At 35.7% G+C, this 26,320-nt stretch overlaps 1 protein-coding gene across 7 annotated transcripts in view; it reads left to right on the top strand.

Moving 5' to 3' along the window:
• The window catches only part of RNPC3 (RNA binding region (RNP1, RRM) containing 3), a 48,413-nt gene extending 23,156 nt beyond the window's left edge, over positions 1-25,257 (top strand). For 2 of the 7 annotated variants that reach the window (XM_024989774.2, XM_005204192.5), the window contains exons 13-15: positions 694-826; positions 1,466-1,538; positions 2,541-4,631. In XM_024989774.2, coding sequence (XP_024845542.1) covers positions 694-826; positions 1,466-1,525 — 193 coding nt within the window. In that variant the 3' untranslated portion in view covers positions 1,526-1,538; positions 2,541-4,631. 7 annotated transcript variants of the gene reach the window in all.
• Positions 25,258-26,320: the final 1,063 nt, after the last annotated feature.

Genomic DNA, 26,320 nt, shown 5'->3' with positions numbered 1-26,320 from the left:
TGCTAGTCTCATAGACTAAATGCTAGGCAGTATTTTAGTTGTAAATTATAGTCTGTTTTTTAAGTAGTTTATAGTTTCCTCCCCTGAAATATGGACAGGAGAATACACTGTGGAATAATAGAGTAACTTGGAATGCAAAATCTGGTTTGTATTTTTGGCCCTAACTTTAGCTATCGGTATAACACTGAAGAATTCACTCAATCTCTGTACACATTGTCTGTAAAATGGTAATTTTTGACTAGGTGATCGATAAGGTCCCTTTCTCTTCTGAAATTCCATGTTGCTTTTCTATAGTTTCTGTCAACCCTTTTATTCTTGGTTGTATAGTTGTTTTTGTCACTTGAGTAAACAGTATTAAATTGGCTGCATAAAACTTTTAAAAAAGAGAGATGAAAGAAAAACTTATTTACTTTTATAGTTGCAAGTATATATGATTTTTTAAAATCATATATACTTTTATGATAGTTAAAAAATGATAAGAACATCATCAAACTTATATTACCTACTTATGAAAACACTTTTAAAACAGAATATAAAATATAATTTTAGAATGCCTAAATAATGTGCTAATCAGATAGTAGAGTCATTTTTATTCTGAAATAGCAGAATTTTAACTTAACACATTCTCATTCACTTTATCAGAATTCTTTGACATTCTTTAAGTCAAAACATTATTTCTTCCTTGACTTCTAGGTTTGATATACGCTTGATGAAAGAAGGTCGCATGAAAGGACAAGCTTTCATTGGCCTTCCAAATGAAAAAGCAGCGGCAAAAGCGTTAAAGGAAGCTAATGGATATGTTCTTTTTGGAAAACCTATGGTGGTTGTATCCTTCAAATTAGTTGGTTCCAGATTGAGTTTATAGCAGTAAGGGTATAGTTGAAACTAATTTTTATATTATGCTTTGGAAATCTCAACAGCTTGCATTCCAGCTTGAGAATATTCAGTTATAATATTTATAATACAAACATTTGAGTCAGATGACAATGTTATTTAGATTTTTATTGGAAAATAAGCATAATGAGGCTATTAAAATCCAGCCAAGTCTAAACATTTTATTTAATACTTAAAATATATATACTTGCTAAACCAAAGATAGTACAGTATCATTTTATTGTATTGTAATTCATATTTATGTTTAAGAATTTTAATAACAATATATCATTGATTAGCCATCGTGCTTTCTGCAGTTAATGCAATTTCAAACTAGAAATTAGTGGGATAAATGAAGGAGCAGAGGTATAGGTGTAAAAAATAACTATAAAAGAAAGGGAAAATTTTTTACTTCTCCCCCAGGTCATAGACAAGTAGGAGGCAGTCAAGAAATACTGACGAATGACTGAGTAGGAAGACAAATAGAGAAATTAAAAACTCTGCTCCTACCCTACATTAGGATGTTCTTGATAATTCTTTAGAAAAGATTCCTTTCATGTTTGTGAAGTTAACCTTAATTTTTAAATATTAGCAATTTGCTCGATCTGCTAGACCAAAACAAGATTCTAAAGAAGGAAAAAGAAAGTGTTAAAAATTAGTTAAAGGTAAGTGTGGTGATAACATACTAAAAGGACAAGACTTTCTTGAGAGAAAATTAAGAAAGGATAACAGCCTGAGTAATGTTTTTAAAGGATGCATCACTCTGACTGTCTAACTATGCTGTTAATTTTCATTAAACTTCACAATTATGCAATAAAGTTCATTTGTATGTAAAAAATTAAATTTGGAGAGAATGAATTTTATAAGGGCAATGTATCTTTATTATTCTTAATTTACTTTCTTTTCTTAGAAAAAAAGAGTACTTCTTAAATTTTAACGTGTATTATAATCACCTAGAGAGCCTGATAAAACACAGATTATGGGGTTTCCTCTAACCCCTACACAGAATTTCTGATTCAGTAGGTCTGCAAGGGTGTTTGGCTTTGGGTAATCAATTTTCCTAGTTTTCCGGTGAATAAGAGATTTTCTAGGATACTGGACTTTTTAATGCTAACACTGGGAAGATGTCTGCCAAGTCAGGACAAATTGGTTACCCTTGGTGGGACCTGAGAATTTGCATTGCTAATTACTAATTGTCCTCCTCACAGAAATATGTCCATATTTTTTGGAATGAAGTATTTCAGCTTTAAAATAAGTAATTTTAATTCATAATTAAATAATTTCATAATTAAAAAGTGGTAAAATGAAGCACTTTATGTCAATGTTGATTTAAGAAAGATGAGTGGAACTATATTCATTTTGTTTTAAATCTTTCTGCTTTAGAATAATGAAGAACATGAATAAATGGGCCAAAATTATTGATGGTTAAGCTGAAAAAATTATATAAAGAAAGTTTTGCTAATGTTTATTCCTTTTGGGAAGCACCTTGAATATTTGAATTTTGTAATAAAGTATCTATACTGATATAGTCAGACAGATGTCTTACAAATACTTTAGAAGAACAGATGAAAATAAACCATTTTCTATGTGTTTAAAAAAAATTACTTGTAAATTTAACATGAAATATGAGAAAAAAAATTAAACTACATTCTGCTGTTCTTCTTTAGAAGCATCCCTGCGTAAATACTGCTGTAATACTGTCATACAAAGTGTATCCTTTCTTGTCGTATCCTTTTGGGGCAGTGTTTTTTTATTTTCATAGAAGTGTTTTGTCTCTCCCCAACCCACTGATCCAGCTTATGCAATAATTTTTCTTTTTAACAATGTACTGAAATTAAGTATTTCTAAATTATCTGTGTTGATTGAATAGATCTTTTATGTGGTTTTTAGATTTGTTGCTGAATTTTCTGTGCTATCCTTTAGGTTATGTAGTTTTTCCAGAGAAAGTTAGTGAATCAGGTCAACTTATTTACGTGGAGAATGGATACATTTGTTTTAACACAGATTTTATTCTTGCTTCTTCTATTTATGTATTTTCTAATTCAGTAACATAAATGCTTTCTCTTTCATGATACATGTGGTTTAGGCATTCTGTATAACCTATTATAAAATTTGGGGAAAAGGGTTTTTCCCCCCTATAAAAAGTACATGTGTTGAAATTTTAAATAACTGAATTTCAGTGTGAATTCCAAATAAGAGTAGCAGACATCTGAGGTTTTATTATTGAAATCTCCTTTGAGATAGCAACTAGAAGTATCTTTTTTCCCTTTCTTTTTCGAAACAAAAGGATTAAGAAAAGAGTAACAGAGAGGAGAAGACATAAAGTTGACTCAGGGTAGCACAATAAGTGGAAAGAAACAGTTCTGGAAGGTATGTAAGTGGTTTCCAGACCTGTTGATAATCAGAACTGCCCAAATAGTGGTTCTCAATTTTGGCTGCATATTAGAATGACTTGCAGAACTTTAAAAAAAAAAAAAAAACTAAAGAAAAATAATAAAGTAAAAAGGGTTTCTTCCCAGAGTTTTGTTTTAATTGGCCTGGATTTCTGCATGGATATCAATATTTTCAAACCTCACAGAGTATTGGTTCTAATGTGCAACCAAGATTGAGAACCACTGAGGAAGGATTTTTATATGTTAAGATTCCTGGACTCTATCCTAGAACTGATAGATAAGAATCTCTGGAATCAGGACCAAGAATCTAATTTTCCCTTATTCTAAGGACTGACCAATTTGAATACTGCTTTGTTAGATTAAACTGATTACATGGATCCAAGATATCACCCTAGCCATCTAAACTTTTCTTAGTAGGAAAATACAGCATTGGAGTCTTTACATCCCTTTTCTTACTAATCCTACTAATAGTAGGATTTTCTTACTAAATCCTACTAATAGTACAATGAAAACAATGCAAAATTCTGTTAATCATTATCATTCAAAGATACAAAAAGCAGGAGATATTGAAATTGCTGTTGCTTTTTTCTCTTGACACAGTTAAATATTTGATTTTTTAATGTTATAAATCAGTTTACGTGCTGTTAGATAATTAAAATTTTGTTGCACTGACATGATTCACTAATTTTCCAAATATAAATGTTCTAGCTTTTAATTATTTTAGAACTAGTGAACTGTTCAATAATCATTTTTAATGAATTTTTATGGTGTTTTAGGTTCCTTTTATCTCTCAAGTACTTTCCACCTTTGTGGAGATGAAATTGACCACCTGGACTATGGAACTGTGCGTAATAGCTTTTAAAGTGTATTTAAAAATTAAATCTATATGCATTTAAATCAGTTTATTAGAGATCTATCACATGTATTTTAATCATCTTCCTCATATAATAAATTATTTTCTTTCCAATTAAAATAATGATCTTAATTTTTCTTTGTTATTTATATGTTGAGGAAAGTATAATTTGATAATTACATAAATTTTTTATCAAGTAATTTTATAATACTGAATATAAATTTTCTTTTATGGTTACAAATATTGCCCTTTTTCATTCTTACTTGTATACTGATGCACTTAATACTTTTTTTTTAATAGTAATCTTATTTTTTGTAGTTATTCTCAGAGTAGTTTTACTTGGTTGAGTTTTGATGATTTTGATGTTGTTGTTTTGATTTTGTTTTTTCTCTTAAGTGGTGGGGGATTTTTCACAGGTTAGGGAATTTGTATACTTGCCCTAACAGGTTTTCATTGTTGTGTCTCCCAGTGTATCAGAATGTCACTCAATAAATTTTTCCTATATAAAATTATTCTGTTCCCTTAGTAAAATTAATTTCAGCTGTATGTTAAGTAGGAAACATTGATATGTTTTATTGAATTTGTTCTGGTTGATACTCTTCTGTGAGTATGTAGTAACAGTTTTACCTTAGAGCCACTTAGATCTTTGTTGGAATGATATTGTGTATCACAGCTTCTTCCCTTTTACTCATAGCTTTGTGAAGTAAGGTAAGTGAAAAGTTTAAAGGTAGGAAATAGAAGAATGGGATTTGAACCCTGGAACAATCTAATATTTAGATGTCAAGTGGTAAGAAAATGTAACTAAGAGTAGGTAAACCCAAATGAAGAAAGAAGCCCAGCTAGGAAGGAGTGATTAAATATGTTAGGTCTGTTGATGATGTAAGAAAGATGAGTTCCAAAGACACCTGTTAAGGAGTCTTGCTTTCTGAGGGAATAGTGAAATGGGTTGTTAATACAGGGGGATATAGTATCAAGAAGGTTTTGTTTTTATTTGCTAAAGATTGAAAATATAGCCGATTTGTATGGTGAAAGTAGTAGAAAAAAAACAGAGACATGATACAGGAGTGAGAGGAATGTCACTGGAACCATAGTTATGGTGTATAAATAGAAGAGTTAGTTTTAAAGATGGGTGTGTAAACAGCTCATTAATAGCAGTGGAAGGAAGGACAGATTATAAAGATCTAGATATTTGCAGTTTGGTATAGCTAATGGGAGCATATAAAATTTTTGTTGTATTTTCTCAGTAAATAGTAAGCAAGGTCATAAAGTAGAGGGAAGAACTCTTGGGGAAAAATGGATTGAAGAAAGAAGATATAGATATTTAGGGAAGTGAGAAAAAAATGCTTAGAAGGATTGCTGGATATTACTTAAAAAGTGCCTACTTGAAGTCCATGGTTGTTAATTTAATTGAGATCAGTCAATGTGGTTTTGTGTTTTTCCCAATTTAGCCTTTGTACTGCTATTGAGTAGACAGTCAGATTTTTAAAATTAGTATTTTCTCACATGAATATAACAAAAAGGGAGAAGGGGAAAAGTGTTGACATAATCAAAAGAATGATTATGAAGGAAGGACATGGAAAGTAATTTGGTAATAAGCAAATTGAGAAAATGGAGTTTCAGGCACAATAGACAAATGGTATGATCCATTGAGATTGCAGTGTGGTTGAAGATGTGTTGTTATTTCTTAGAGGTAGGAAATTTGGGAGGTTGAAATAGAGTAAGGGACTGAGATTGAAAATATTAGAGCACAGTAATTAGTGACGTCTAGAATGTGAGTATGGTAGTTGAGTGAAAGTGAGGTTATGGAAAGAGATGAATTCAAGAAATTGAGAAACTTGGATTACAAAAGGATCATATGTGTTATTTGAAATTATCATTAATTATGATAGGAGTAGTGAGCCAAAAGCTAAATTATTCCTTGGAATGTGTGAGTTTGTCAGGTCTATGACAGTCCACTCCAGTATTTGTGCCTAGAGAATCCCATGGACGGAGAAGCCTGCAGGGCTACAGTCCCTGTGGTTGCAAAGAGTTGGACACAACTGAGTGACTAACACAAACTCTATCAAAAAAGAATATTTTTAAAAATCAACCTAAATAAAATCCTGGAGTACCTATCCTCCTGTAGTGTTAAGAATTTCACTCTTAATAGTTCACTGAAAAATAGTGTATTAAAGTGGTTTTACAGGTATAGGTTCAAAATTCAAATCTTGTGTCCATGCCTTAGTTTGCTTTATGACTTTTTCATTGTTTTTGCATCTTCCATGGGAATAATAAAAATGCCTAATTTGGGATTGTTTTAAAGTTGATTAGATGGATATAAAGTACTTACGTCTGATTGTGTGTGTGTGTGTGTGTGTGTATATATATATAGAGAGAGAGAGGGAGTCACATTTTCAATAAATATTAGCTCTCATAAAGCGGTAGTTGTGGTGGTTCTCAACTCGCCCTGATATTGAAGGTGATAAAAAATTCTGAGATTTTCAGTAAAACATCAGTCATCTTTCCGCCTTAATTATCACTGAGATGCCCAGATTCTTCCTTGTCACACCAAGGGAGCAAGAGACTATTTGAAAAGTTTAGGATCTTTGGTGTCTAGAAATTATGGAGCTGGAGAAGTACTTACAGAGCAAGAGCCCAAATAGCTAGTGTGTCATTGGATTTTTCAGTTACTTTAAACAATAAGTACCTTTTTCCTTTTGCCAGAGAGATTTGGCACACTGGCCAAGTGTGGGTCAGACATGTCACCTCTGAGGCGAGAAGTGAAGTTTCATATAAACCATGTGAAATGAGAGTTGGGCTTGTTCTCTAAAGGAAAAGCATAGCATTGTAAAATCAGAAAAGAAACTTAGATATTAGGCAGCTAAAAACAAATGTTTTGCTACAATATACAGTATATAAAACTCTTTTTGCCATGTGATTGTTTTCCATTTATGCCTTTTACAAGGGCCTGGACTAGTGTAAAGCAAAGGAAATTCCTAGGGTGTAAAATTTAAGGAGGCATATACTTTCAAGTAATGCAAGTGCTCCTCACTGTACCCTAGTCATTAACAGAATTAGCATAATCCTGATTAGGTAAATCACCACATTAAAAAAAAAAAAATGGTAGCATACAAGTTGGGCTTTCCTGGTGGTTTGTAGTAAAGAATCTGCCTGGCAATACAGGAGACGTGGGTTCGATCCCTGGGTCAGGAACAGCCCCTGGAGAAGGAAATGGCAACCCACTCCAGTATTCTTGCCTGGGAAATCCCATGGATAGAGGAGCCTGGCGGGCTACTGTCCAAGAGGTTGCAAAAGAGTTGGACACAACTTAGCAACTAGACAACAGCAGCAAAGCATACAAGTTGCTGGTTTAGATGATTTGGAAAGTATTTGCTGTGCAAGTGAAACTCCTTCAGAAACCAGTGTCTTGAGAGATTAAGTCTTTGAAATTTGAAAGGAAGTAAGACAAAGGAATCAATACCTATTAAAAGTACCTTTGTCTTTAAAGACATTGTACTGTTTATGTATAGTAGTTTGATCTTTAACACCCTATAAGAAGAGAACACTTCCCTTTGTGAGTAATGAAGTTTTTTGATAAACTTCAACTGTAAATTAAGATACTTGATTACATTTAATTGTTTTTACTAATACATGTAAAGCAAAAGATAGTGACTTCAGTAGGACTGTTCAGTAGAGATGACAGCTAAACTACATGTGTTAGGCACATAAGAGACAGAACTGATGATTCTCAGAAATAGAATTCCCACCCCCATGACTTAAGCTACTATATATTATACACTGGAATTTCCTGAAAGCAAACTATAATAGAGATACAGCATTCACACAAAGGATAGTATAGGGAATTTTAATTAAACAACCCAAGACTCACCAAATACTGAAAAAGTACAAGGGAAAAGAGATTCTGTACCCACTGAGCTTAAGCTTTATTACCATGGGGAAGAACTGGGAGATCAATTAATTAATTATGATTTAATATACAAAGATTTAAAGGGATGATATTTTAAAATATGGGGAGGGAGGAGGGTTCAGGATGGGGAACACATGTATACCTGTGGCAGATTCATTTCGATATTTGGCAAAACTAATACAATTATGTAAAGTTTAAAAATAAAATTAAAAAATAAATAAAATATATGTGTATATTTATATGTATATCAGAAATCAGTAAAAGGGTATTTGACTACATAGGACATTTTTTTTTTACATTATGGTATGGCATCAATATACCATTTCTCTAGTACTTATATACCAAGATCTTTGAAAATTTAAGAATTCCAGAAGAACATATGAACAGTTGATTAATTTCTTTATCATGACTCTTTTCAGAGCTTAATATACATAAAATGTTATATATTATTTATGAAAACATTTAATATCTTTCTGTTGAAGAAAAATATGGAGGGGAAAGATTGAAATTTGGGTTGTTCTCTATATATATATTGGATTTTTCTTTAAAAAAGATATTTGTATATTTTTCTAAATGTTAACATTATTAAATTTGGGTCTTGGGATATGGGATCTGTTACACTTTTTCACACTTTTCTGTATGACAAATATATCACCTCTTAAATGAAAAATAAAATAGTGAAACAGCTCTAATCCAGTGTTTCTTAGCCATTTTTTGTCCTTTTACCGCCATGAATTTTTAGACTTTTTTTTTTCCTAATCATCCTTATGAAATTTTAATACCACAGTATAATCTTGTCTCTTTTGGACTATTTGTGTATCTGTTCTTATGTTTTAAGAGTAAGGTTTTTCTTCCTGCACAACCCAGTGAACTAACCAGCAGTAGAATTTAGAAGATAATTATTCTTATTAGCAAACTAAGAATCTTAAATCATGCAATTCTCTGATCTTAGCTGAACAAAATCAGATATTGGTAACAAATATCTGAAAAAAATTCAAGTTTATAGATACTAAGTAATGCATTTCCATGTTATATGTATGGATCAAGATAGACTTTTTAAGAGAAATTAGGAAATACTTGAATGAAAATGAAAATACTACATCAGAATTAGGGAACTCCAGCTAAAAGGAGAGAATTTGGCATATTAGAAAAGAAGAAAAATAACAGATTTAACCTTCTACCATAAGGAACTGAAAAAGAATAAACAGAATGCAGAACAAGGAAATAATGAAAATAATTATAAATCAGTGAACTTGTAGACAGAAAAGAGTTGAAAATATTGGAAACAGAACTAGTTCCTGAGAAGATCAATTGAAAAAGTTCTAGCCTGAAGGCAAAGGAAAACCCCTCTTCCCTCTCAGGTTGTAAGAAAATGATACTGGAGTATTTTTAGTAAATTTATTTCCATAAATATGACAACTTTGATGAAATGAGCTAACTTCCTGAAAGTATTAAATTAATTTGAGAAGCAGGTAACCTACTTCTCAACTCTGAATAACTCTGTACCTAATAAATTTACTTTGTAGTTAAAAGTTTCCCTGGAGGCCTGAAGGGCTTCACTTGTGAATTCTGCAAAACATTAAATGAAGAAACCAACAATACTGTACAACAGAACACTTCCAAATTCATGTTGAGATGCATGCATTACCTTGGTCATAAAAGAAAACTTTCTATTTCTTGTAAGTATAGATGCAAAAATCTGCAACAAAATATTAGCAAGTTGAATGAAGCCATATATAAAAAGGATTTAAATCATGACCAAGAGAACTTTATATTGGGAAAGGCAGTCTATCGAACCTTTGGAGATCAATAAATGTAAATTATCCTGTTGACAGACTAAAGAAGAAAACGCATATGATCATCTTAATAAATGAAAGAAAAGCATTTGACAAAGCTAAATATCCATTCTTGGTAAAAACTCAGTAAACTGGGAATGGAAAAGAGCTTCCTTAAGCTGAAAAGTGTCCACAAAGTCTCCCAAATGTTCTTCAAAGTGAAGTCACTCAGTCATGTCCCATTCTTTGTGACCCCATGAACTGTAGTCTAACAGGCTCCTCCATCCATGGGACTTTGCAGGCAGATGTACTAGAGTGGGTTGCAATTTCCTTCAGAGGATCTTCGTGACCCAGGGATCGAACCTGGTTCTCTTGCATTGTAGGCAGATGCTTTGCCGTCTGAGCCACAGAGAAGTCCTAAAGGCTAAATGTTTTTCCCAAAAGTAAGGCGAAACAAGTCAAGGAAGGCCCCACTCACTACTATTCAACATCTCACTGACAGCCAGTTCATAAAATGAGAAACAGAAGAGTATACATATTGGAAATTAAGAAATAAAACTATTCCTATACAGAGGTGATATGATTGTTCATGTAGAAAATCCCAAAGATTTAAAGACTCCAACAATTGAGTTAAACAAGATTGTAAGACTAAAAGTAAATATGTAGAAGTCAGTAAATAAACTAGCAATGAACTACTAAATCTTGAAAATTTTTTCTACAATTAACATTTGCAGTAGTACCAGAATTGAAATAATTAGGTTTCAGTTCAGTTCAGTCGCTCAGTCGTGTCCGACTCTTTGTGACCCCATGAATTGCAGCACCCCAGGCCTCCCTGTCCATCACCAACTCCGGAGTTCACTCAGACTCAGGTCCATCGAGTCAGTGATGCCACCCAGACATCTCATCCTCTATAGTCCCCTTCTCCTCCTGCCCCCAATCCATCCCAGCATCAGGGTCTTTTCCAATGAGTCAACTCTTCACATGAGGTGGCCAAAGTACTGGGAGTTTCAGCTTTAGCATCATTCCTTCCAAAGAAATCCCAGGGCTGATCTTCAGAAGGGACTGGTTGGATCTCCTTGCAGTCCAAAGGACTCTGAAGAGTCTTCTCCAACACCACAATTCAAAAGCATCAATTCTTGGGCGCTCAGCTTTCTTCACAGTCCAACTCTCACATCCATACACGACCACTGGAAAAACCATAGCCTTGACTAGACGGACCTTTGTTGGCAAAGTAATGTCTCTGTTTTTCAATATGCTATTTAGGTTGGTCATAACTTTTCTTCCAAGGAGTAAGCGTCTTTTAATTTCATGGCTGCAATCACAACCTGCAGTGATTTTGGAGCCCCCAAAAATAAAGTCTGACACTGTTTCCCCATCTATTTCCCATGCAGTGATGGGACCAGAGCCATGATCTTCATTTTCTGAATGTTGAGTTTTAAGCCAACTTTTTCACTCTCCTCTTTCACCTTTGTCAAGAGGCTTTTGAGTTCCTCTTCACTTTCTGCCATAAGGGTGGTGTCATCTGCATATCTGAGGTTATTGATATTTCTCCCTGCAATCTTGATTCCAGCTTGTGCTTCTTCCAGCCCAGCATTTCTCATGATGTACTCTGCATATAAGTTAAATGAGCAGGGTGACAATATACAGCCTTGACGTACTCCTTTTCCTATTTGGAACCAGTCTGTTGTTCCATGTCCAGTTCTAACTTGCTTTCTGACCTGCATATAGGTTTCTCAAGAGGCAGGTCAGATGGTCTGGTATTCCCATCTCTTTCAGAATTTTCCACAGTTTATTGTGATCCACACAGTCAAAGGCTTTGGCATAGTCAGTGATCAGAAATAGATGTTTTTCTGGAGCTTTCTTGCTTTTTCGATGATCCAGTGGTTGTTGGCTCTTTGGTTCTGATTCCTCTGCCTTTTCTAAAACCAGCTTGAGTATCTAAGTCTACCAAAATGTGTACTAGACACTTATGCCAAAGGCCCTTCCCCAAGTTTTGATAAAAAATAAAGACCTAAGTAAACACAGAACTATACTGTATACGTGACCTGAAAGAGTCATGATTATTGTGATGTCACCTCAAATAAATTCATTTCAAATTGAAAATTGTAGCAGGATAATTTGTTGATATTGCTAAACTGACTTTCAGAGCTCTTTGGAAAAACAGCAACCAGAATGTCCAGCACAATTTAAAAAAACAAAACAATTATATGACTTGTTACATACTTCTAAGGTTTATTATAAACCTAGAATAGCAGTGTATTTGGCAGAAGGATAGATGCATAGATCACTGAAATAGAAAAGTCCACAAGTAGACCCACATGTGTATGGCACATTAATTTTTGACAAAAATGAGAAGACAGTTCAGTGGAGAGGATTGCTATTTAAATATAAGATGTTGGAATAATTGGACACCTATACCCCCCCCCCCCACACACACACACAAAAGGGAAACCTTTAAAAAATTTCTCTCACACAAAATTTGAAATACAGACCAAAAGTTACAGGAAAAAAATCTGTGTGACATTGCTTACACAAGGAATTCCTGTATACAACACCAAAAGTTTTCTCCATTGAAAATAAAGATAAATTAGATGTCATCCAATAAAAATCTTATTCAGAAGATGCTATGAAAAATAAAGAGGCAGTCACACACTGGGGACAGTCTTTGGGGAGCATATATTTGACAAAAGAATATCCAGGATATATATAAATAACTGTAAAAATAAAAATGAACAATAAATTTGTAAACACCAAAGATTTACAGATGACAAATAAGCACATGAAATGATGCTTCACATCATCATCCATTCAGTTCAGTCGTGTCCAACTCTGCAACCCCATGAACTGCAGCACAGTAGGCCTCCTTGACCATCACCAGCTCCTGGAGTTTACCCAAACTCATGTCCATTGAGTTGGTGATGCCGTCCAACGATCTCATCCTCCGTCGTCCCCTTCTGCCCTCAGTCTTACCCAGCATCAGGGTCTTTTCCAATGAGTCAGCTTTTTGCATCAAGTGGCCAAACTATTGGAGTTTCAGCTTCAACATCAGTCCTTCCAGTGAACACCCAGGACTAATCTCCTTTAGGATGGACTGGTTGGATCTCCTTGCAATCCAAGAGACTCTCAAAAGTCTTTTCCAACACCACAGTTCAAAAGCATCAATTCTTTGGCCCTCAGCTTTCTTATAGTCCAACACTCATATCCATACATGACTACTGGAAAAACCATAGCCTTGACTAGATGGACCTTTGTTGACAAAGTAATGTCTCTGCTTTTCACATGCTGTTTAGTTTGGTCGTAACTTTTTTTCCAAGGAGTAAGCGTCCTTAAATTTCATGGCTGCAGTCACCATCTGCAGTGATTTTGGAACCTTCCAAAATAAAGTCTGCCACTGTTTCCCATCTATTTGTCATGAAGTGATGGGACCAGATGCCATGATCTTAGTTTTCTGAATGTTGAGCTTTAAGCCAACTTTTTCACTCTCCTCTTTCACCTTCATCAAGAGGCTCTTTAGTTCCTCTTTCTGCCAGAAGGGTGGTGTCATCTGCATACCTGAGGTTATTGATATTTCTCCTGGCAATCTTGATTCCAGCTTGTGCTTCTTCCAGCCCAGCGTTTCTCATGATGTACTCTGCATATAAGTTAAATAAGCATAGTGACAATATACAGCCTTGATGTACTCCTTTTCCTATTTGGAACCAGTCTGTTGTTCCATGTCCAGTTCTAACTGTTGCTTCCCGACCTGCATACATGTTTCTCAAGAGGCAGGTCAGGTGGTCTGGTATTCCCATCTCTTTCAGAATTTTCCACAGTTTATGGTGATCCACACAGTCAAAGGCTTTGGCATAGTCAATAAAGCAGGAATAGATGTTTTTCTGGAACTCTTACTTTTTTGATGATCCAACGGATGTTGGCAATTTGATCTATTTAGACAAATACAAAATACAACCACAATAAGATGGCATCACACACCTATTAGAGTGGCTTAAAATACACTCTGATAGTACTAAGATTAGTCAAGAATGTGGAGCAACTACAGCTTTCATACATTGCTAGTGAAATTACAAAATGGTACAACCTGTTTTACAAAACAGTTTGAGGAAGTTTGTAGTAATGTTAACATGTGACCTATCCACCACACTTCTGAGTATTTATCTAAGAACAACGAAAACTATGTTCACACAAAAATCTATACCTAAGAGTTTTCTGGGAAGATGATGGAGTAGGAAGTACCAGGAGTCCAACCTAACACCTAATATAGTTGCACCAGAGTCACTATTTTGGAATTCTGGAGTCTAGGGCTTGCAACTTCCAGACGAAGCCTTGGACAGTAAATTGTAGTTAATTTAGGCCAGTTTCAGCTCTTAGCATAGTAATAGCAACCAATTTCCCAACCCCAACCATGTGGCAGGCATCCATATATGTTTCCTGGAGCACCTTGCTGATAGGAGTCAAGGTGGGCAAAGAGAACACTGAACTCTTAAATATTGAGGGATCTATGCCATAATTGTTTATGCCACTTTTGATCATAGAGGTGCAGAGATTGGCAGTCATGGCTGTTATACCTCCCACGTTTGTAAGCCATATATCCTATCTCTACCACCCCCAGTGAAGTGACTTACAGGGGAATAATAAGCCAGGTCCCCCCTTTTTCCTTTCCTCTTTAGTTTTCCCACTTTGGAGAGTCAGACATGCTTAAAGACTAGGACATTCCAAAAAACTGCACATATGGGAAAGATTAGAAATTGACCACTAAACCCAGGGAAAGGGTAAAAAATATGAGAAGACTTTGATTTTACAATTCAGGTTGATCCTTAACACAGATACAGCATGCAATAATTTAAAAACCAAAAACAATAACCAATGAGCAAACTGTAGAAGGGGGAGAATCTGAACTCCAGAGTTAACATAATGTAAAATCAAGTGACTAGTTTTCAACAAAAGAAAAATTTACAAGGCATACAAAGGAACAGGAAAATTTGAGTGATTCAAAGGAAAATAATGTATGGAAACTGTTCCTGAAGAAGATCTGATGGTAGATATACTAAGCAAAGAGTAAAATAACTGTTCTAAAGATGCCCAAGAGACTAACAGAAGATGTGGAGGAAGTAAAAGCAAAGCAATTTATGAATAAATGGCAATATCAATAGATAGGAAACCTAAAAATCAAATATTTTTGGAGCTGAAAAGTACAATAACTGAAACAGAGAATTCACTAGAGGAATGCCCAGGAGATTTGAGTATGCAGAAGAAAGAATCAGTGTACACCAGACAAAAAATATAGGACAATGAAAATTATCAAATTTGAGGAACAATCCAAAGATTGAAGAAAAATGAACATAGGCTAAGTGTCCTGTGGAAAGCCATCAAGCAGGCCAGCAGGCACACTGAATCACAGGAGAGACAGAAAGAGAATAATTGAGGAAGTAATAGCTGAAAACAAATCTGATGAAAGTTATGAATATAAATATCCAAGAAGTTCAGTGAATTCCAAGTAAAACTGACTCAAAAGTCCATATCAAGACATAATAAAATTGCATAAGACAGAGAAGTGAATACCCACATAAAAGGGATTCTCAAAAATTATCAGAAGATTTTCCATCGGGAACTTGGGAGGCCAAAAGAAGTGGGCTGATATAAAGTGCTAAAAGAAGAAAAATTCAACTAGGAATTTCCTATCTGGCAAGACCATTTTGTTTGTTTTTTTTCTCTTCAAAAGTGAAGGAGATATTGACATTCCTACATAAAGCTCAGAGAGTTTACCACTAGACTTTCCTTGCAAGAAATGCTCATGAAAATCTTGCAAGGGTCAAATGAAAGGACACTAGATCATAACTAAAGTCATATGGAGAAATGCAGAGCATAATAAAGAGAAATATAGGAACAATTATAAAAGCTAATATTGTAAAAGTGTTCAGTTACTACATTTGTTATCTACAGGATTTAATAGACTAATACATTGAATAGACAATGTTTAGTCAATACGTTTGTTTTATTGTAATTGTGGTCTGTAAATCTACATGTTGTTTTCTACTTCATTTAAGGGACTAATGAATTTAAAATAGTTGTTTATGTTTAGGGGCACACAGTGTATAAAGATTTAATTCAGGGAACCTCAATGACTGAAGACTGGAAACAGAAGTGTAAAGACATTTTTTGTATGTTATTGAAGCTAAGCTAGTATAAAATGAATTAGAATTTATAACTAGTATGTTAAGTGTAAACTCCATGGTAACCACAAGGAAAAGAGCTATAGAATACACACATAAAAAAATGAAGAAGTATTTAAACCTTTTACTACCAAAAAATGTCAACGTAAAAGACACTGTGGTGCTGGAGTGGTGGCAGTGTGGCACTGAGCGAATTTGAAGAGATACCCCACATCCAAGGGCAAAGGGGAAACCCCAGCAAGATGGTAGGAGGGGTGAAATCACATTTAGACTCTAACCCCATACCTGCCAAAGATGCTCAGAGGGATCAAACATGCTTTGTGTGCACCAGAACACAGAGACTGAGACAGAACAGTCTTTGAGTATCTCCTGAGGAGACACATCACAGAAAAATAACCAGTCTGATCACATGGACCACAGCCTTGTCTAAATAAAACTATGAGCCATGCCATTCAGGGCCACCCAAGATGGATGGGACATGGTGGAGAGTTCTGATAAAACGTGGTCCACTGGAGAAGGGAATGGCATACCACTTCAGTACTCTTGCCTTGAGAACCCTATGAACAGTATGAAAAGGCAAAAAGCAAGGACACTGAAAGATGAACTCCCCAGGACAGTAGGTGCCCAATATGCTACTGGAGATCAGTGGAGATATAACTCCAGAAGGAATGAAGAGATGGAGCCAAAGCAAAAACAACACCCAGTTGTTGATGTGGCTGGTGATGGAAGTAAAGTCTGATGCTATAAAGAGCAATATTGCATAGGAACCTGGAATGTTAGGTCCATGAATCAAGGCAAATTGGAAGTGATCAATCAGGAGATGGCAAGAGTGAACATTGGCATTTTAGGAATCAGCAAACTAAAATGGACTGGAATGGGTGAACTTAACTCAGATGACCATTATATCTACTACTGTCAGCAAGAATCCCTTAAAAGAAATGGAGTAGCCATAGTTAGCAAGAGTCCAAATGCAGTACTTGGATGCAGTCTCAAAAAATACAAAAGGATTTCTGTTCATTTCCAAGGCAAACCATTAAATATCACAGTAATCCAAGTCTATGTCCTGACAAGTAATGCTGAAGAAGCTGAAGTTGAATGTTTCTATGAAGACCTACAAGACCTTTTAGAACTAACACCCAAAAAAAGATGTCCCCTTCATTACAGGGGAGTGGATGCAAAAGCAGGAAGTCAAGAATTCCCTGGATTAACAGGCAAACTTGGTCTTGGAGTACAGAATGAAGCAGGGCAAAGGCTAATAGAGTTCTTCGAAGAGAATGCACTGGTCATAGCAAACACCCTCTTCCAACCACACAAGAGAAGAGTCTACACATGGACATCACCAAGTGGTCAATAGTGAAATCAGATTGGTTATATTATTTGCAGCATTGGAGAAGGAAACAGCAACCCACTCCAGTGTTCTTGCCTGGAGAATCCCAGGGACGGGGGAGCTTGGTGGGTTGCCATCTATGGGGTCGCACAGAGCCGGACACGACTGAAGCGACTTAGCAGCAGCAGCAGCAGCATGCAGACGCTCTATACAGTCAGCAAAAACAAGACTAGCAGTTGACCGTGCCTCAGATCATGAACTCATTATTACCAAATTCAGACTTAAATTGAGGACAGTAGGGAAAACTGCTAGACTATTCAGGTATGACCTAAATCAAATTGCTTAAAATTATACAGTGGAAGTGACAAATAGATTCAAGGAATTAGATCTGATAGACAGAGAGCCTGAAGAACTATGGGTGGAGGTTTGTGATATTGTACAGGATACAGGGATCAAGACCATCCTCAAGAAAAATAAATACAAAAAAGCAAAAGGCTATCTGAGGAGGCCTTACAAATAGCTGTGAAAAGAAGAGAAGTGAAAAGGAAAGATACACCCATTTGAATGCAGAGTTCCAAAGAATAGCAAGGAGAGATAAGAAAGCCTTCCTCAGTGATCAATGCAAAGAAATAGAGAAAGACAATAGAATGGGAAAGACTAGAGATCTCTTCAAGAAAATTAGAGATACTAAGGGAACTCTTCATGCAAATATGGGCACAATAAAGGACAGAAATGGTATGGACCTAACAGAAGCAGAAGATATTAAGAAGAGGTGACAAGAATACATGGAAGAAGTATACAAAAATGATCTTTATGACCCAGATAACCAAGATGGTTTTTTCACTCACCTAGAGCCAGACATCCTGGAATGTGAAGTCAAGTGGGCCTTAGGAAGCATCACTAGAAACAAAGCTAGTGGAGGTAATGGATTCCAGTTGAGCTGTTTCATATCCCAAAAGATGATGCTGCGGAAGTGCTGCACTCAATATGTCACCAAATTTGGAAAACTCAGCAGTGGCCAAAACTGGAAAAGGTCAGTTTTCATTCCAATCCCAGAGAAAGGCAATGCCAAAGAATGCTCAAACTACTGCACAATTGCACTCATCTCATGCTAGCAAAGTAATGCTCAAAATTCTCCAAGTCAGGCTTCAACAGTACGTCAATGGTGAATTTCAAGATGATCAAGCTAGATTTAGAAAAGGCAGAGGAACCTAGATCAAATTGCCAACATCTGTTGGATCATCAAAAAAGCAATAAAGTTCCAGAAAAGCATCTACTTCTGCTTTATTGACTATGCAAAAGCCTTTGATTGTGTGGATCACAATAAACTGTGGAATGTTCTTCCAGAGATCGGAATACCAGACCACCTGACCTGCCTCCTGAGAAATCTGTATGCAGGTCAAGAAGCAACAGTTAGAACTGGACATTGAACAACAGACAGGTTCCAAATCGGGAAAGGAGTATGTCAAGGCTGTATATTGTCACCCTGCTCATTTAACTTATATCCGGAGTACATCATGAGTAATGCTGGACTGGATGAAGCACAAGCTGGAATCAAGATTGCTGGAAGAAATATCAATAACCTCAGATATGCAGATGACACCACCCTTATGGCAAGAAAGTGAAGAACTAAGGAACCTCTTGGTGAAAGTGAAATAGGAGAGTGAAAAAGTTGGCTTAAAACTCAGCTTTCAGAAAACTAAGATCATGGCATCAGGTCCCATCACTTCATGGCAAATGGAGAAACGATGGAAACAGTGAGAGACTTTATTTTGGGGGGCTGCAAAATCACTGCAGATGATGACTGCAGCCATGAGATTAAAAGATGCTTGCTCCTTGGAAGAAATGTTATGACTAATCTAGACAGCAAATTAAAAAATAGAGACATTAGTTTTCCAACGAAGATCTGTCTAGTCAAAGCTATGGTTTTTTCAGGAGTCATGTATGGATGTGAAAGTTGGACTATAAAGAAAGCTGAGCACTGAACAATTGATGTGTTTGAACTGTGGTGTTGGAGAAGATCTTGAGAGTCCCTTGGACAGCATGGAGATCCAACCAGTCAATCCTAAAGGAAGTCAGTCCTGGGTGTTCATTGGAAGGACTGATGCTGAAGGTGAAACTCCAATTCTTAGGCCTCTTGATGTAAAGAACTGCTGCTGCTGCTAAGTCACTTCAGTTGTGTCTGACTCTGTGCGACCCCATAGATGGCAGCCCACCAGGCTTCCCCGTCCCTGGGATTCTCCAGTCAAGAACACTGGAGTGGGTTGCCATTTCCTTCTCCAATGCATGAAAGTGAAAAGTGAAAGCGAAGTCACTCAGTCGTGTCCGACTCCTATCGACCGCGTATACTGCAGCCTACCAGGCTCCTCCATCCATGGGATTTTCCAGGCAAGAGTACGGGACTGGGTTGCCATTGCCTTCTCTGGATGTAAAGACCCTGATGCTGGAAAAGATTGAAGGTTGGAGGAGAAGGGGATAGCAAAGGATGAGATAGTTGGATGGCATCACCCACTCAATGGACATGAGTTTGAGCAAACTCCAGGAGTTGGTGATGGACAGGGAAGCCTATTGTGTTGCAGTCCATGCAGTCACAAAGAGTTGGACACAACTGAGCGACTGACCTAAACTGAAAAGTCACTAAAGGAATTAATGAGCTGCCCCCCACCTTAAAACAACAACTATGAGGCATATAGTAAGCAAGCAAAATAATAGTCTCTTTAAAGTATAAATGAATTAAACTCTCCCAGCAAAACACCAAGATTGAGAAAATGGATTTAAACACTGGAATCCACTGTGTACTCTAACTACAACAGTCACTTCAGATCCAAAGGCCAAATAGTTTGAAAATTTGAAAATAATACTCCATGCAAATAATAAGCAAAAAAGTTCAGGTGTGGCTATATTAAAATAGACATACACAAAATAGACAAAGTCTAAAAAGTTGGAAGAAACAAAAACATTAATACAAATTTCAATAGAGAAAAATGATATAATAATTATTTACATGCCTACTGACAGATTGTCAAAATATATGAATCAAAAACTGACAGTTGGAAGAGAATAATAGATAATTCTACAATAATAGTTGGAAACTCCTGGGCTCTGGTAATGATAATGTGTAGTTCAGTTAAACAGAAGTAAGGAAATAAATGACTAAGTAACTCCCTGCCTAACAGCCATATACAGAACACCATAGCCAACAATAGCATACATGTTTATCTCAAGTGTCCATGGAACATTTTCCAGAATAGACCATATGTCTGGCCACAGATTAAGTTTCAATAGATTTGTAAAAAGATGTATAAAGTATCTTCTCCAACCACAATGGGATAATGTTAGAAATAAATAAAGGAGGAAAACTGGAAAATCCACACTATTGTTGAAATTAAACAGTACACTGTTGAACAACTAGTGGGTCAAAGAAATTACATGGGAAATTAGGAAGTACTTAGAAACAAAAACAGAAACGCAACATGCCAAAACTATTGTTCATCGCTAAGCTGTGTCCAGCTCTTTGTGACCCTATGAACTGCAGCACAACAGGCTTCACTGTTCTTTGTTATCTCCTGGAATTTGTGCAAACTCATGTCCATTGAGTCAGTGATGCCGTCCAACCATTTCATCCTCTGTCACCCCCTTCTTCTCTTGCCCTCAATCTTTCCCAGAATCAAAATCTTTTCCAGTGAATCAGCTCTTCTCATGAGGGAGCAAAATTACTGGAGCTTCAGCTTCAGCATTAGTCCTTCCAATGAATATTCAAGGGTTGATTTCCTTTAAGATTGACTGGTTGCTTTGACCAAAACTATGGGATGTATCAAAAGTAGTGCTTAGAGGAGATTTTATAGTTAGAATCACTAACATTAAAAAACAAAGATTTCAAATCAATGAGTTAGCTTTATAACTTTAAAGGACTAGAAAAAGAAGAACAAACTAAACCCAACATAGGAACATAATAAAAATTAGAGTGGAGATAAGTGAAATAAGGAATTTTAAAAATCGAGAAAATCAATAGAACCAAAAGTTGATTGCTCAAAAACAAAATTGACAAACCTATACCTATAGTGATAAAGGAAAAAAAAAATCACTAAAATCTGAAATGAAATTGGAGACATTCTACATTACAGATTCTATAGAAATAAAAAGGACTGTAAAAGTACTGTAATAATTCTCCACTAATGAAATATGTAACTAGATAAAATGGACAAATTCCTAGAAACACAAACTTACTAAAGACTAAACTGCAAAGAAATAGAAATTCTGAATAGACCTGTAACTAGGACAGAGATTGAATCAGTGATCACAAATCTCCCAACAAAGATAAGCCTTGAGCCTTATGGCTTCACTATTGATTTCTGGCAAGCATTTAAGGAATAATTCAAACTGATTTTTCTTAAACTTTTCACAGAAATTGAAGAGGAAGGAAAGGTTCCTGATTGATTCCATGAGACCAATATTACCCTAATATCAAATAAAGAGAAAGACACTTCAAATAAAGAAGACTGCAGGCCAATATCCCTTTGGTTCAACACTGATGCAAAACTCCTTAAAAGGAGCATATTAAAAAGATTTTACATCATGACCATAAGGGATCTATACTGGAATATAAGGATGGTTCAGCATTGAAAGTCTATCAAACCTAACAGAATGAAGGACAAAAACTACACTATCATCTTAATTGACAGAAAATAATTTCACATAATTCAATATACTTTCATGATAAAAGCATTCAACGAACTGGGAACAGAGGAAACTACCTCAGTATAATAATATTCTTAAATGAAAAACTCATAGCATCATACTCCATGGCAATAGACTTTGAAAGCATTTCCACTAAGAACCAAAACAAGTCAAGGAAGCCCACTGTTGCCACTTTTGTTCAACGTAGTGCTGAAAGTTGTACCCAGAGCAATCTGGCAAGAAAAGAATAAAAAGGATTCAAAGTGAAAAGGAAGAAGTAAATTATGTCTGTTCACAGATGATCTTTTTTTTTTTTCAGCTTTAGGGAGATATAGTTGACATATAAAATTCTAAAAGTATACAACACAGTGATTTAACATATGTATACACTGGAAAAGAATATCCACATTGATTTATTTCACACATCCATCATACCACATATTTTTGTTTCATTTTCTATTTTAATGAGAACATTTAAGTACTACTCTTTTGCTGCTGCTGCTGCTAAGTTGCTTCAGTCGTGTCTGACTCTGTGCAACCCCAGAGACAGCAGCCCACCAGGCTCCCCCATCCCTGGGATTCTCCAGGCAAGAACACTGGAGTGGGTTGCCATTTCCTTCTCCAACTACTCTCTTAGCAAATTTTAATTATAGATTACATTGTTACCAACTATAGTCATTATACATCATGTCCTTAGTCCTTATTCATTTTATAACAAAGTCTGTAACCTTTACCAACCTTGCTCTACTTCCCACCACCCAGCCCCTGGCAGCCACTTTCCTACTCTCTGGATATGAGCTTAACTTTTTTTTTTTTTTTAAATAGAAATGATACCATGCAGTATTTGGTTGTCTTCTGTCTGGTTTCTTTAATGCCTCCAAGCTCATTCACACACAGTGAAATATTATGCATAAGTGTATGTATTCATGTGTGTGTGTGCATACATATATACGTATATCATATTTTCTTGATCCATTGATTTGTTGATGGCCCTGTAGGTTCTCTTGCAATGAACATAGTAGTACAGATACCTCTTCTAAATAATGTTTTTTTCTTTTTTGTTTTACTTTGAATATATACTAAAAAGTGGAATTAGTGGATCATATAGTAGATAGATTTTAATTTTTTGAGGAATTCTCATGCTGTTCTTCATAGTGACTACCAGTTTACATTTCCACCTGCAGAGTATAAGCCTTCTCTTTTGTTCACATTCTTGCTGGCATTTCTTATCTCTTTCCTTTTTGATGATAGTCATACAAACAGGTGTAAGGTGGGTGATCTCATTGTGATTTTGGTTTGCATTTTTCTGTTGATTGGTTATGTTGAACGTCTTTTCATGTACCTGTTGCACATTGTATGTCTTATTTGGAAAAAAAAAATCTGTTCCAGTCCTTTGCCTATTTTGAAATTGTTTCTTTTTTTCTATTGAATTGTAGATACGATCTTATTTAGAAAACCCTGAAGATCCCCACACACACACACACAAAATCAACATACAAAAATCAGTTGCATTTCTATACATGAATAATGAACAATATGAAAAGGACTGATCAATCTGTACATGGAAACAATTCAGTTTACAATAGCATGAAAGTAAGACCAGAAACTATAAAACTCCTAGAAGAAAACATAGGCAAAACACTCTCTGACATAAACCACAGCAGGATCCTCTATGACCCACCTCCCAGAGTAGTGGAAATAAAAGCAAAAATAAACAAATGGGACCTAATCAAACTTAAAAGCTTTTGCACAACGAAGGAAACTATAAGCAAGGTGAAAAGACAGCCTTCAGAATGGGAGAAAATAATAGCAAATGAAGCAACTGACAAAGAATTAATCTCAAAAATATACAAGCAACTCCTGCAGCTCAATTCCAGAAAAATAAACGGCCCAATCAAAAAATGGGCCAAAGAACTAAACAGACACTTGTCCAAAGAAGACATACAGATGGCTAACAAACACATGAAAAGATGTTCAACATCACTCATTATCAGAGAAATGCAAATCAAAACCACAATGAGGTACCATCTCACGCAGGTCAGAATGGCTGCTACCCAAAAGTCTACAAGCAGTACATGCTGGAGAGGGTGTGGAGAAAAGGGAACCCTCTTACACTGTTGGTGGGATGCAAACTAGTACAGCCACTATGGAGAACAGTGTGGAGATTCCTTAAAAAAACTGGAAATAGAACTGCCATATGACCCAGCAATCCCACTGCTGGGCATACACACCGAGGAAACCAGAATTGAAAGAGACGTGTACCCCAATGTTCACTGTAGCACTGTTTATAACAGCTAGGACATGGAAGCAACCTAGATGTCTATCAGCAGATGAATGGATAAGAAAGCTGTGGTACATATACACAATGGAGTATTACTCAGCCATTAAAAAGAATACACTTGAATCAGTTCTAATGAGGTGGATGAAACTGGAGCCTATTATACAGAGTGAAGTAAGCCAGAAGGAAAAACACCAATACAGTATACTAATGCATATATATGGAATTTAAAAAGATGATAATGATAACCCTATATGCGAGACAGCAAAAGAGACACAGATGTATAGAACAGTCTTTTGGACTCTGGGAGAAGGCAAGGGTGAGATGATTTGAAAGAATAGCATTGAAACATGTATATTATCATATGTGAAACAGATTGCCAGTCCAAGTTCAATGCATGAGACAGGGTGCTCAAGGTGCACTGGTGCACTGAGATGACCCAGAGGGATGGGATGGGGAGGGAGGTGGGTGGGGTTTCAGGATGGGGAACACATGTACATCCATGGCTAATTCATGTCAATGTATGGCAAAACCACTACAATATTGTAAAGTAATTAGCCTTCAATTAAAATAAATAAATTTAAAAAATAGCATGAAAGTGAATAAAATGCTTAGGAATTAATGAAGAAGATGAAAGACTTGTATAGTAATAACTATAAAACATTGCTGATAGAAATAAATAAATGGAAACAAATCCCATATTTATGGATTGGAAGATCTAATGGTGTTGAAATATAAATTCTATGGAAAGAGATCTACAGACTCAATTCAGTTCTTATCAAAATCCCCAATTTTTTTTTTTTTTTTTTTTTTTAGCAATAAGAAAATTCATTCTAAAATCTATATGGAATTTTAAGGGACCCCAAATGGCCAAAACAGTCTTTTGAAGAACAAAGCTGTAATACTCACACTTCCTGATGTCAAAACCTACTACAAACCTAAAATGTGATAATGTCATAAAAACAAACATATAAACCAATGAAATAAAATAGCCCAGAAATGAATGAATGTGTTATACGTATGGTGAAATGTTTTTTGACTAGGTTTCTAAGACCTGTTAAAGAGTCTTTTTAACAAATGGTGCTGAAAAAACTGAATAGTCACATGTAAAAGAATAAACTTGGTCACTTAGCTAACACTATATACAGAAATTATCTCAAAATGGATCAAAGATATAAATTTAAGAGCTAAAACAATGAAACCTTAGAGGAAAATATGGGATAAAGACTTCACAAGTCATGCTTTATCTGACAATGATTTCTTAGATATGCCACCAACAACACAAGTAACAAAAACCAGTCAAATTGGATTTCATGATAATATTTAAAACTTGAATGTCAAAAAAACAAACCACTATCTATAGAGAAAAAAATCCACCCACAGAATGGGAGAAAATATTTGCTAGTCATGTATCTAATAACAGATTAATATCCAAAGAGCAGTTAGACAGGTTCTGGGCCTCACCTCTCTTCCCTGAAGTTGCTTCTCTATCTTGTGGTTGTCAGTGAGGTGGAGTTATGTTTCCACACTCAGAACAAGAAGCTTCCTGGATATTTGTTGAAGTGCTGTCATCTTCACATATCGTAGTAGGGGCCAAAATTCCATCCTCAGTGCTGAAATGCATTAACAACAGAAGGACAAAGAAGGCAAGGTTCCCAGCCCAAAGGAAACACAGAGATGAAAGCCTCAATGACAATTTAATGAGAGCATATACATTTGGAGTCAGGAACTGCTGTGACAGACCTGTGACCTTGAAGCTACCATTTAGAGAGACTTTATGGAGAGGCTTCTTGGAAAGGAGAAGCTGCTATTCAACAGCGACAAACATAAGATAGATTTGGAAGAGATGAAATAATCATCTCACTTTAAACCCCAGAAAAGGAGGAGACTACTAGACAATTCGTGGATTACAGCCTTGTGGTGGTGAAGGGGCTTGTGTAACTCACTGAAGCTATGAGCTATGTCATGCAGGGCCATCCAAGATGGACAGGTCATAGTGAAGAGTTCTGACAAAATGTGGTTCTCTGGGGGAGGAAATGACAAACCACTCCAGTATTCTTGCCCGGA

The sequence above is a fragment of the Bos taurus genome, chromosome 3 (genome assembly GCF_002263795.3).
Source record: "Bos taurus isolate L1 Dominette 01449 registration number 42190680 breed Hereford chromosome 3, ARS-UCD2.0, whole genome shotgun sequence".
In the NCBI taxonomy this organism is placed as follows: domain Eukaryota; kingdom Metazoa; phylum Chordata; class Mammalia; order Artiodactyla; family Bovidae; genus Bos; species Bos taurus.
The sequence above is the reverse complement of the archived record's forward strand: the minus strand, read 5'-3'. Positions and strand labels throughout refer to the sequence as shown.